At 42.4% G+C, this 12434-nt stretch overlaps 1 protein-coding gene across 2 annotated transcripts in view; it reads right to left on the bottom strand.

The window, feature by feature from the left end:
- The window catches only part of aopep (aminopeptidase O (putative)), a 90660-nt gene that overhangs the window by 2108 nt on the left and 76118 nt on the right, over positions 1-12434 (bottom strand). For both annotated transcript variants that reach the window (XM_085475706.1, XM_085475707.1), the window contains exons 16-17: positions 7987-8073; positions 7749-7897 (exon numbers count right to left, since the gene is read on the bottom strand). In XM_085475706.1, coding sequence (XP_085331832.1) covers positions 7757-7897; positions 7987-8073 — 228 coding nt within the window. In that variant the 3' untranslated portion in view covers positions 7749-7756. The remainder of the gene's footprint in view (positions 1-7748; positions 7898-7986; positions 8074-12434) is intronic.

The raw sequence follows: 12434 nt of genomic DNA, 5'->3' as shown, positions 1-12434 counted from the left end.
AGGCCACCGATAGATGGTGGGAGCTGGCACAAATTAAGTGTACTTTTTTGACATTCAAAGAAAAAAACTACAAGGGTACTTCGAGAGTCTGATCATAAAAATAGAAATTTTAAACCCATCAAATCCACATTCCACTCCCTGCTTGCGATGAGCATCTGTACTTGGTTCAAACTGCTTATCCTTTGAAATGGAATTCAATGCTTCAACTCCCTGAAATACACTCGATGTTCAACAGCCGATCAGTCGAGTTTCACATGCATGAGGAGAAGAAAATGTGGGCGTTGTGGGGCGAATAAGTTTATTTTCGGTCTCTTTATACAATGTTGCTTTGTCCTTTGATGTGCAGAGGACCATTTCCTTCCCATTAGAGTGTAATAAATCACCTTTTGGATACGGGCTCTGATGGCAATTCCTCTCTTTTACAGGCCTTTGATGGTCATTATTCTTTTAACAGGCCCTAAATATAGGTCTAAAAATGGCAGGCTCCACATGGCCCTCATTTCTAATTCACACATCTATCCTCGTTTAGCCGCCATTTTCTCGTTGTTAATATAGAGCGCTGTAATGCCTCCTCACGGCTTCCATTCCAAAAAGACTGACCGGTTTTAAAATACATTTTCAACCATCTGTCACTGTTTTGATCAGGGAGCCGTTGGTCCAGAATAGTATAGATTTGCATTACAATTAGCTGGATAAAAAGTGGACTCTGGCACACACTACACCCACATCTGATCAGAGGTTATACTGCAAGTTAAACTATAAAGTCAGATTCACTCTCTGCACATAGCCCAGCTGCACAGCTGATGGGCGCACTTCATTTTGTGGAATTCATTTTTCTGAGATGCGTTTTGTTCACATATTGTTGTATAACCCGTTCAAAATAACTATTTTTTGTGTTATGTGAAGTAGGACTGAGTTTTACTGATCATTCCGTTGGAAGAAGTTGCAAAGGAAAATATAGTCGTCCATGATAAGCTTCATACCGTGCGTGCATTGTTTTTGTATAGCTTATCTTGACTAATTCAGGAACCTTCTCTCAGTCTAAGGAACTTGGAAAGAAAACCTTCTCTCAGCACTCCCCATGATGCTTGAAACAAAGCGTGTGTAACCCAGCTAAGAATTCCTGTTTTTCATGTTATCAGTGGGGGTTTCGCAGGATCACAGCTTTTTTGTTTCTCCCATCTCAGACAAAACAATAAGACGTGTATATCGCCACATTAAATCTACTGGAGGAACTCAATACAGAGAAGGGGAGACCTAAAATATTGGAAAGACCTTGAAATCACTATCAGCGTTTCCATCTTTGAGGCCTCGGTCTTGTTTTCTCTCCACAGCGTGGAAATGTGTGAGAATCGGTCTGCTTTATGGGTCTCTGTATCTCTGCTTCCTCGGGCTGAGATTAGATCAAAAATCAATACATATCAGCCTGGGATGCCCAGACAGCACTTTTGGCTGCCAACGTGATTTTAGGTTTTAAACCTGAGGCACTTAAACTTCTTAAAGGATCATTTTTGAAAAAGGGATTTTATGATGGCCCTGTCAACCTTTTTAAAAGAAGTTACCCAGCTTTACCCCAACATGACTGATAAGTTAAATGAACAGTTATTTGACTTCACACTGATGCCACTCGATATGAAGCCACAGCCAGCAGCATGGTTAACTTATGCCTAATATAAAGAATGAGAACGACGCCGGCGGCATATCAGCAGGGTGTCACTGCGGGTGCTCAGCGGCCGACGGAGACTCCAGGAAGCAACTGCACCTAGCCAAGAAACCGTCTCTCTCATATAATCCCCTGTAAAACCGAAAAGTCAGTTTATAGCAGAGTAAATAAACAAAATGAATGACTCAGCTTTAGAGGATTTCGCAGCCTATCCTCACGCTCCCTTTTCAGGCCTGTGCTGAGTTCAGCTTTGGCTGCTGGCTTCCTATCAAGCAGGCAGTTATGAGAGCGGTATCAAGCCCCGCTTTTGAGTTTGGGCAACGCAATTCACAGAATGTTTACAAAAAAATGTTTACAAAGCAAGACGCCAAATCTAAAACCCATGTTACACGCTAATTCCAAACAGGTTTCTATGCAGTATGTTCACACGGGAAAACTTGAAACATGAAACCGTGCTTCAGGTGAAAGCACGTCTTCAAATGTATCAAATGTCTAAAGTTTTATGGTCACCTGATCGTCACACCTTGAGTGGAGACTTTTAAAAAAGGCTCTGAGGGTTATTAGAAAGGCTTAAATTCATTTTTTTCACCTATAGCCTGCAGGAAGTATTAAGTCAGTGTCTCACAATGGCCTATTAATAGTTTATTTTACATCTGTTCATTTCATCCATCAATTCTGTGCCACTTTTTTGAGTCCAAAGTCTTGATTTCAATCATATTATTGCCTTGTATTATATAGTACTCGAATATGCTGAGGGTGTAGTTAACGCAGCATCGATGGTGATGAGCCTGATGATGGTAGCCGTTGCTTAAGGACTGATGAAATATCTGTCGGCACCATTAAGCAGAGTTTGGGTCTTCCCAGACCTCATTAGTACCTCAAGTACACTTTCTCTCCTGAGATACTCTCACCTTCTCTAGAACTATAAAGCGTGCAACTGGCATCATCTGCAGGATTATCTCTTCTACTACGCAACTAAAAGGAGATAGAAGCAGAGGGGTGGAAGTACGGAGCAGGGAGGGAAAGATGAAAGGAGGAGAAAGAACAACAGGCGAAGCAGGAGAGCGAAACGTGGCGCTCATTAGTAATCCTGCGCAGTGTTTTGAATTTGCGAAGGGGGTGCTTGCGTGTTTAATTCTTCTGAGCGAGGTCGTCTCAGTGGAAAGCTTTTCCAGACATGCAAGAGGAGAGCTATTGAGAGCAAAAGCAGTGAGATAAGGGGAAAAAGAAAAGTGAAATGAGATTTTAAACAAATTAAAATAATTTTAAAAAGGTGCAAAAAGATGCAGAACAATCAAGCAATGAGCGGGAAAACGGCTTAAAACAGAGAAGGGGAAGGGAGTGTTGTATAAACACACATTTGATAATTGAAGTAGGAAAATTAGGCCCAACTGTCCACACACGCACGTAACCGCCACTGTAAAAACTTTGTGGCACATTTTTCTTCTCTCTTCCTCCCACACCCATTTGTCGTCTCCTCTTTGTCTCCCTGTCTGGGTCATGCTCTCCTCAGGTGCAGAACTTAGCCACTGTGAACAAAGAGGGAATCAATCACTGTTCACCAATCAGCTAAGCTCTGTGTCTGGCTGGAGAGAGGATACAAAAACCTGTCCGACGTGTACGCGCTCTTACAAAACAGCTGCAGTGATGAGCTCCTTCATCACACTTTCCCCCTTTTTTTCCCTTCTTCTCCTCCAAATCACCAGCTCCTCAAACACAATCACACACTCAGATAATCAAGTCTTCTTTTGTTTGTTTTTTTGTTCCCCCCCCCACAAGTTTCTGGAGGACGAGTGTGTTTATGTATGTGTATAGGAGGGGCTGTGGTTGCCATAGCAGCCGACTGGGTCAAGGCTGTGTGGTAATCCCTGGCAATGTGATTTTATCATAAGTCACAAATCAGCACGCCAGGAACCCTCACAGCCCAGACATGAAAGAACAAGAGCTCCACTCTTATTTTCTCTAGTTACATCCTCAAGTCCAGCTCCAGTCCAATGTGAACCTATAACTGCCTTCAGACTAATATATATATATATATATATATATGTATATATATATATATATATATATATGTATATATATATATATATGTGTGATTTCAGCTTGTTTGTCTCTTTCAGACCTGTAGAACCTTGCTCTCTCTCTCTCTCGTACTATTTCCTTGGTCACCCCTCTCCTCGTCTCCCATTCGCCACGCTCGGCTAACCCGGCGATATGCCCCTCATTAAGCGGATCAAGAGGGATTCCAGAGGCATGTACCGGAGGGGGAAGAAAAGAATGAGGGAGTGAGCAGGGAGGGGGAAAAGAACTTGAAAAAAAGACAGGGAGAGACCACCCTTCTCTTTTTAAGGGTTGTGCTTTTTGGGTTTAGGAACACAGAGCAGGGAGTGAGCCTTGACAGACATGTTGTTTTCAGTTAAAACCCTCTCAGCCCGCCTCAGCCTAATCCCACTGTACTGTGGTCTGCGCGAGGGTGTAAAAGGGTACAGGGAGGAACTGTTCTACTTAAGAAAGGCCGACGCTGGAACACAAAGTGAGCAGTAAAACATAAATCCGTCTCCCTACAGTGCGATATGAAAAAGCAGCGGGGAGGTCTGTTCATCCATCATTTTAATTGGTTAGAGATCTGGACCTTAGCTCAGTTGACCGGCGTGATCCGCTGATGTTTATGGAGGCTTGTTTGGGTCAGTCCAATGGGAAGGAACAATAAAAGTTAGAAAATTTGTCTCTAACTGCTTGTTTTCTTCTTCAATTGTTTCTTTTCTTCCTCACTTGTAGTAATAACCCACAGAGTGTCGTGAGGGATTGAATGATGACGAAACAGATCGGTGGGTACAGACAGATAGGCGCTGGACGTGTGCGTGTTGTACGTGTGTGTTAGACAGATTTATCAGGACTGAGCCAGATGCCAAGCACTTGTCGAGAAAGCCTTTCACATCCGGTGCAAATGCATAAAGCTTTCTCGGAGTGTGTGCGTGTGTGAAGATAAAAGCCCGTCTCGGTCATGGCTTAAAATAGGATGTAGTTCTGTAAGTCACTCAGGATGATGTGGACAACTGTTTAGCAGCACCTCGTGATGCATCCTGTGTTGACCGAGGTTGCTGACGCTTCCCCTGACCTTACACTTAGTGTAGCAACAAAGCTACCTGATGTGTGTGAATGAAAGGGTGGGGCATAAAGAAATGTGACTGGGTTTAGCAGTGTTTGTATTTTGCCTTAAAAGTAAATGTCAAATCTGAACAAATAAAAAGCCACCAAAAATCAGCAGCTTCATACTTGAACACTCGAGTTTCGGGTTTTTATTTTGAAACACATGGATTAGAAATCTCAATAAAATAAAATAAATACATAAATAAAAAACATAACTGGAAGATTTTATTTTAACCCTGAATTTGATAAGTGGATGGATGGACTTGCTACTGCTAATTGAAGGCTTTTATTTTGAAAATCCCACACATTTTAGAGCATATCTGTTTTCTTACTGCTTCCTGTCAGTCAGTGTAAGGTCTTTGTGGATGAAACTATTTAAATATGGTGAAAATGTGTGCAATCCCAAGCGGGGCTCTATAATCACGTTGGCTCTATAATCAGATTCAGTCGCTTGGCTGAGACACAGACTGAGAAGTTTTTGCAAAGAAAAACTATCAGACGTGTCCTCCAATCAGAATGAGAGCAAGAGGAGATTCAAATCTTCCAATCAGATGATGAAATCCAAATAGATCCTAGCTCGTCAGCTATCAGCACCTGTTGACACCTGTGTCAGTTAAGCAGCAGTTGTGTAAAACTTCCCTCAGGGCCACCTCCAGAGAAACAGCTTATGAAGTCAAAACCATAACTCATCAACTTGGTGTAAAAACTGTGAGTGGCCCTCGAGGTGTGTGTGTGTGTGTGTGTGTGTGTGTGTGTGTGGGGGGGGGGGGGTTATTGTTTCTGTATTAAAATGGGTCACTTAGTTTATACTTTTCTCCAAAATTATAATGGATCTCTCTCAATCCATTGGATTGCAATCCCACTAATTAGAAGATTGTTGAGATTTTTAAGCTTTTAACAAGCTATTTAATTTATATTTAATATTTTTTGTTTTAATTTGCTTATTGCTTCCCTCCACTTTCTGCTGCTCATCTGGGGTCGGTCCTAGGGGAACACCGAGGCATTCCCAAGCTAGGCAGGAGATATACTCTCTTCAGCATGTCCTGGGTCTACCCTGGGGTTCTTTCCAGGTAGGACAGAGCACCTCACCCAAGATGCAACCTAATTAGATGCTCCTTCAATTTGGAGTCCCTCCCCAAGGACTGAGCTCCTCACCTTATTTCCTAGGGAGGACGCAGGCACCCTTCTGAGAAAGCTTACTTCCACCGCTTGTATCCACAATCTCATTCTTGCAGTCACTACCCACACAGTTCGTGACCAGGTGAAGCTAAGGGCGTAGATCGACCAGTAAATCGACTGTTTTCTGACTGGCTTCTGATGTCTTTGCTGGAGAGGAAATGCCATGGAGAAAAAGGATCGCTAGTCTAGACTCAAGGAGTAAAGACTTGGCTTCAACACACGGGTCTCGTTCTTTGCCAACCGAGCTATGGGAGCAACCACAGACCATACGGTTTTTAAGAAAACATCTAGTATTAGTTGTAGCCTGACAACACTGACAAGTTCGCTAAAACAGATAAGCTGCTATTTTGAGTAAAAATTGAACAAATTTTCACAAAGAATTACTTTTTCACGATCCAGCTTTTCATGCCTTTTAAAAACAGTAGCAAAATAATATCTTGTGTCCTTGTGGCCATAACTTCAATTCAGTTCAGTTATTTGCACTTTTAAAAGTAAAGCTATAATCTCAGGGTATTTCGCTTGAAAGTTAATAAGATTTTATAACACTATTCATAACATACTACAGCACTCTAATAATATTTTGAAGAATAGTTGGGTTGCTTTACTTCAACTGTCAACCCTAGATCCACTTAATTGCCTCGTCTCATTATTCATTATTAATGTCAGTAATAACAGGACTGTTATGAAAAGATCAGCAGCTTCAAAGAGCCCTGTCCTCTCTTCTGCTCCTTCTCTTCCTTCTTTCTCTCACTAAACCATTTTTTCCTCTCTCCTTCATTTAGAGTCAGACCAATGCACCCCTCACTGTACGGAGTCATCCAAAAGCCCAGTGGTTGACAGTTGTGGTTCTGCATACACACACACACGTACACGCAGGAGGAATTTCAGGGTCAACAGTATGAAAATGCCTCCACATCGAGTAGAGACCATCCTGAGCCCATCAGAAAATGCTCACTGACCCGTTCCCCCTCTCTCTCTTTTTTTCTGTCTTCCCTCTCATTTGTTTGAGGAACACATTCCCAAATTCCTTCTCTGACAAACACATCCTGACGGCGCTGCTGTGAAACCACGGAAAAGGCCCCATTCTAAGTGTACAAACACACATGTGCATACACACTCAATAAGCTCAGGAAGGAATGTGCAGTAAAAGTAGCCAAGTGACTCAAGTGCGGACTGTCCGCTGGGGTAGATGGAATCAGGATCAATTCAATACAAAGCTTTCTTTTACAGACTCCATTTCAGGCTAGAAGGTCAACTATGAGATAAAGATAGTGGCTTTGTAGCCGAGAAATATTTTAAAACTTCAAAAGATAACAAAGTATTGATTACTGGTTCTTTTTCCCGTGTATGGTTCAAGCAACTCACCAAGCTATTAAAGCATCCTGTTGCAGTCTGAGCTCCAAATAAAAAGCCACCAAATCCCTGAGCGGGTAACTTGTAATCTTATTTTATAAACCTAAGCAAATATAGTTTATATTTCTTATTTGGCTTGTTTGGAGAATTCCCACCATTCTGTGCCAGTGAAAGCCACTAAAATTACGATTAAACCAGAATTCCTCTGAGTTGAGGAGAAACCAATTATGCAATAATGAGAGCAAAAAAAGAAGATGAAAAAGGAAAACTAATTATGCTGTCGGAAAGTTTTCAGTCAGGTTAAATTTATTACATACTTTATCTCAGAACAACAGCATTCATAAAAATAAAAGCCAATATGTTTGACAGCATTTGGAATGAAGAACTGAAAATAAGACATCACCTCTGCTGTTATAGGACCATCTCCTCCACCACTCTGCGTGCCGATTGGTCCATCTCTCCCTGGACTAGTGAGAGGCAGTGACGCGCCAGAGCCTGCTGCTCAGGGTCCTCCTGAACCATCAGCTCCCCGTACAGATACACACCCATGGCCTGGAGCACACATACACAAAAAACTGTTTATTTAGTTTAATTTTTCTCAGGTTGAATCAGATAAAGGCTTCACAGCTGTGCGTATTTACTTGGTCATGAATCAGAAAGTGCTCCACATCTCCGTAAGCCTGAGCGTACGCGTGTTTGACCACAAGTTCACACCAGCGATGTCGGACCTGCAAACCAAGACAGAAGATTGTACACAGTAATGATTTTGAGGAACAACTGACTCCTAAACACATCTTATTGTAGTTTGTTTTTTTTTTGCATTCACCACTTTGACAGATATATTTTCCTGCTTGTAGCCAGTGAATTCAAACATGCGATTAACCAAAACAGCTCAAGCTGGGAGCCTGTGGACTGAGTCATCCACAATCGGACGTTTAATATATTTAATATTTAAGAAGACTGAGATGATTTTCTTTCCGAAACAGTCTAAAGTTCAAGTAAAAATTAAAAAGTTTGATTTAATTCCACATGTGCGTGTGTGTCGAGGTGTATTTCTACTGAACGCGTGCATGTGTGCACTTGTGTGCGCATGGAAGCTAACGCTTGGCCTTTCTTCCAGAGGATCAATAGGAGCTCTGTTGCCGCGGTTACAGGAGAGATCAGAGACTGGCTCTGTCCCTGCCTCAGCCATCATCCTTCATCATCTGCTCCGAGCGTGCACGTGAACATGTGCGACCGTGCATGGATCTGCAGCAAGTGCGTGTATGGATATACAGGCAGACACAGATGATAAAAGAGACAGAAGAGCGATTTGAAAAAGGAAATGTGGATGAAAAATGTTTTAAAGAACTGTCGCTACTTTAAAGCCTGACAGTTTCCCCTGGCTGATTTTTTTGTGGGTGTTTCAGTCTTCTCCATAACTATCTCAGCACACTCAGGATGATAAACTGGTCCTTTGGGCAGTACAGTGACCAAGCGTGGGATTTCTGGAGATTGATTCTATTTCAACACCTCAGGCTTTGGGCATTTCTAAAGGAGCAGTACAGATATTCATTTTGAGATAGTGTATTCTAGAAAAGAACCAATAGACTCTACCTTTTTTTTTAAGCAGTCACACTCTTAATAGGAGTTTTTGGTTTGCTTGTGCAAATGTGGCCCTGGCCTCCACCTACTTGTGCAGCTTAAGAATGGCGTCGGAGCAATGCTCTATTTACAACCACATTCAAATCCTCACATTACCTCTGCAACAGACTAAATAAAGATGAGTTAAACAGGTCTCAGATGGGGCTTTGAAGTTGCTCTTTCATCCAGATTTTTAAAATCCTTTTCCATTTATTTTCAGCTTTATTCTGGAAGACAGTGAGAATCCCAGAGCAGAAAGCAAATTAAGAGTAATGCTCTTCTACCCCGCACTGGAACGTCTGCGTGCGTCTGCATTGGTGGGTGTGCGTGCATGAGCGTGTACAGCATGTGTAGCCTCTGGTGCCAGCCCTGCCCTTCTGGCCTGCGTAGCCCCGGCAGCTGTTCCCCGTGCTGGGTTACATTCCTGGGGAGAGCCCGGGGGCAGAGCAGCTGCCTGGTGCACCTCTCCTTACCCTCCTTTTTTTTTCTTCCCCTCCCGTTTCCTCTCGCTGGGCCCCTCTCTCTGACAGCACATGCAATTACACAGTGACATTCCTTCATTTATTACTGCAAACCTCCCCTCTCCCCCCCAAATCCTCCTCACAACCGAGGAACAGCGTCTGTATGTGCGCTCTTTTCACAATGAACAAACTTTCACGTCTCACACAAAAACACGCATGGAGCAAAGATGCGAATGCTCATACTGCATACCAGCATTTTGGGAAATATTCTCTTTCTTCACGAAGGATTTTCCCAAATTTTATACCAGTTCCATAAAAATGAAGCAAGGGGATGAGACAAATGTATACAAGAGAACCTTAGAGCTGCTATTAGGAGACCTTTTGGTAAAGCTAGTGTAACTGTGTATGTGAGTGGGATCTGGTTTTCTAACGACAAAATAAAAACTTAATGAACTATCCATTTATCTCTTTTCTTTGTAAATCTTTGCCTTTTTATCATTTTTTTTATACTACTTTAACCATTACGCTTTATTTATGTTGTTTGCCCAGTGGCATCTATTAAGTCTACAAGGAATTTCCCTCCCCTAGGTTTTTATTTTTGAAACTGGGGTGGGGTTTTTTTTGCCCATTTGAGGAGCTGTTTTTTGTTTCCAGTCTAATATGAGCCAGTGAAGGCCTTTGAAGTCCTTTGGATTAAAGCGCACAAATAAACTTGAGATTTACTTCTTTTTAGATGACCCTTGGTAATAACTTTTTTGCCTTGTTCTGTTGTCTCCTCTACTCGGCTCCGCATGTTCCCAGTTCTTGATGTGGTTCGGTGAAGTCTCCAGTGACTGCAGTAAACCTAATCCTAGCATCACGCTTGCACAATAAGGCCAGTTATAGTCTCAGATAATGCTCCATATGTGCATGTGCACTGTGGCGCAATTGAATTGCATGTTCATGCGCTCATGTAGCATCACACAGGTAAGGATCGATCTCATTAAGACTGATACCATTCTTCATAAGAGCACTTGAACAATTCCTTATCAATTTCCTGTGTGGGAACACAGTAAGCTTGTGCAGATTTTCAGCCTCACTGTTGTATTATCTCCTGTCTGTACGGAGTGTAGAAACTGTGTTTTTTAAGGTTTGCATGTGACTCAGGTGTGCAAAAGCTCTGCACCAATAAGTCTAACAATACACAACAAGGGAATTTATAAGCTTTGCGGCAACTGTCAAATGGTTTGGACAATCTGAGACCGGTTCTCAATTCCCATCACTGCACACAGCATCTCACGTCACATAAGGCTCATATGAAAGGGAGAGGGCCACGCACTTGGTCTCATACATGCAAACACATGCCCCAGCTCACAGACACACTCGCACACATATTCATGGTCACTGACGCCATAGACAAAGCATTCCGACAGCACGCACACCAGTGGTCAGCCACGTATTTCCTTTCACTATTGTGTACATGGTTACGCAAATCACACACACACGGAAACTCAAGTTTGCATGCCAGTCTTGAAAGCACCTTTAGTCCAGACCTTTTAGTCTTCTGTTGCTTTGTGCAGCATCTCATGTGAACTTCACTCCACTTTGACTGTGTGAAACTTTGTTCGACCGCCCTCTGTGTTACATATATAACATGTAGTGTCATGCTGCTATATAAGAGGAACAGCTGGGGGTTTACTATAGGCTGCTAAGGGCTGATAATACACGTCTATCTTCAAGTGATCAATCAGTTGTTTCACAATGCATTCAGAGCCACGGCATTACTAACGGCCTTTTTAGAAGTCATAACAGCTATTCATATCACCCAATATTCATTCACTCTGAAAAGCTCTTTCTACATCAGGTAAACACTGAAGAGCTGCAGAGGGCTCGACTGCACTCAGTCCTGTATTTATTTTAAACAGATCAATCATCAATCCTCTGCGATGAAAGTGGCAGCAGACAATGCAAAGCTGCGTGAGAAGAGGACAGAAAAAGTAAGGGGGGGAAAAAAGACCTCTGGACAGAGAGAATAAATGGGCACGTTTATATGGAGAGACGTAGGTGATTAACCTCTTCTGAATGAGATTACTGACATTAGGACTGGCCCATTGCCTTCAGACAGGTGTGTGCAGGTATGCTTGTGTGAGTGAGTGTGTGTGTGTGTGTGTGTGTGTGTGTGTGTGTGTGTGTGTGTGTGTGTGTGTGTGTGTGTGTGTGTGTGTGTATGTAGGTGAGTGTTTTTCCATGCATGACTATGTGCGTAATGGCCCTGCGTATTTTTAGCAAACACTTAAAGTTTTTTTTTCCTGGAAATTGCAGATGGGAATCTACTTTCATCTGCCAGGAAGTCTGACTAAAGAGGTGTACGTGTAAAAAGCTGGACTCAAGGCCAAACACACAGTGACCTCAGACTGAGACCACGAGGTGGATTACTAGAAGTGAAAATAAGACAATGAACTACAGACGAGTTACTGAAATACACCCACTTTTACTGCGTTCCATTTGCCTCGGAAGTCGGATGTCGGAGCTGGAAGTGACATCACTCCCGATTTGAATGTGTTCCAAAGGAACATCAGAAAACTAATGAAAAACAGGATTTGTTTGGTAGCAAGATACAGCTACTTATCACTAGCAACACAGCACAATCGAGCCTAGCCCTGCATATGGCTTAGTCAGCTTTGCCAGTCACAAATATATATCAGTAGAAGTCTAGAGTTTTTACAGTTTTACTAATGTTTACATGTACTGCCATCATCTTGGATGAATAAGTGAGGGTGGCGGGGCTGCTCCGACTTTCCGAGTTGGAAGCCTGACTTGGGGGGTAGTGCCAGTTGAGAATTCTGATTGAATGCATCTAGGTACACCTATTCACATGTTCATCAATACAAATATCTAACTGCCTAATCACATGGCAGCAACTACAATGTATTTAGGCATGTAGGTTAAGGTTTAAATTGAAAATCAGAAAGGTCAAGAAAGGAACCAAAGACTACCTTTCTTTTAAGCTTAACAGAAGTTTTTGA

The sequence above is a fragment of the Copadichromis virginalis genome, linkage group LG12 (genome assembly GCF_057382275.1).
Source record: "Copadichromis virginalis isolate Kocher_CV1m ecotype Utaka linkage group LG12, C_Virginalis_male_GT1.1, whole genome shotgun sequence".
NCBI lineage: Eukaryota > Metazoa > Chordata > Actinopteri > Cichliformes > Cichlidae > Copadichromis > Copadichromis virginalis.
Note: the sequence above shows the minus strand (reverse complement) of the source record. Positions and strands in the feature narration are given on the sequence as shown.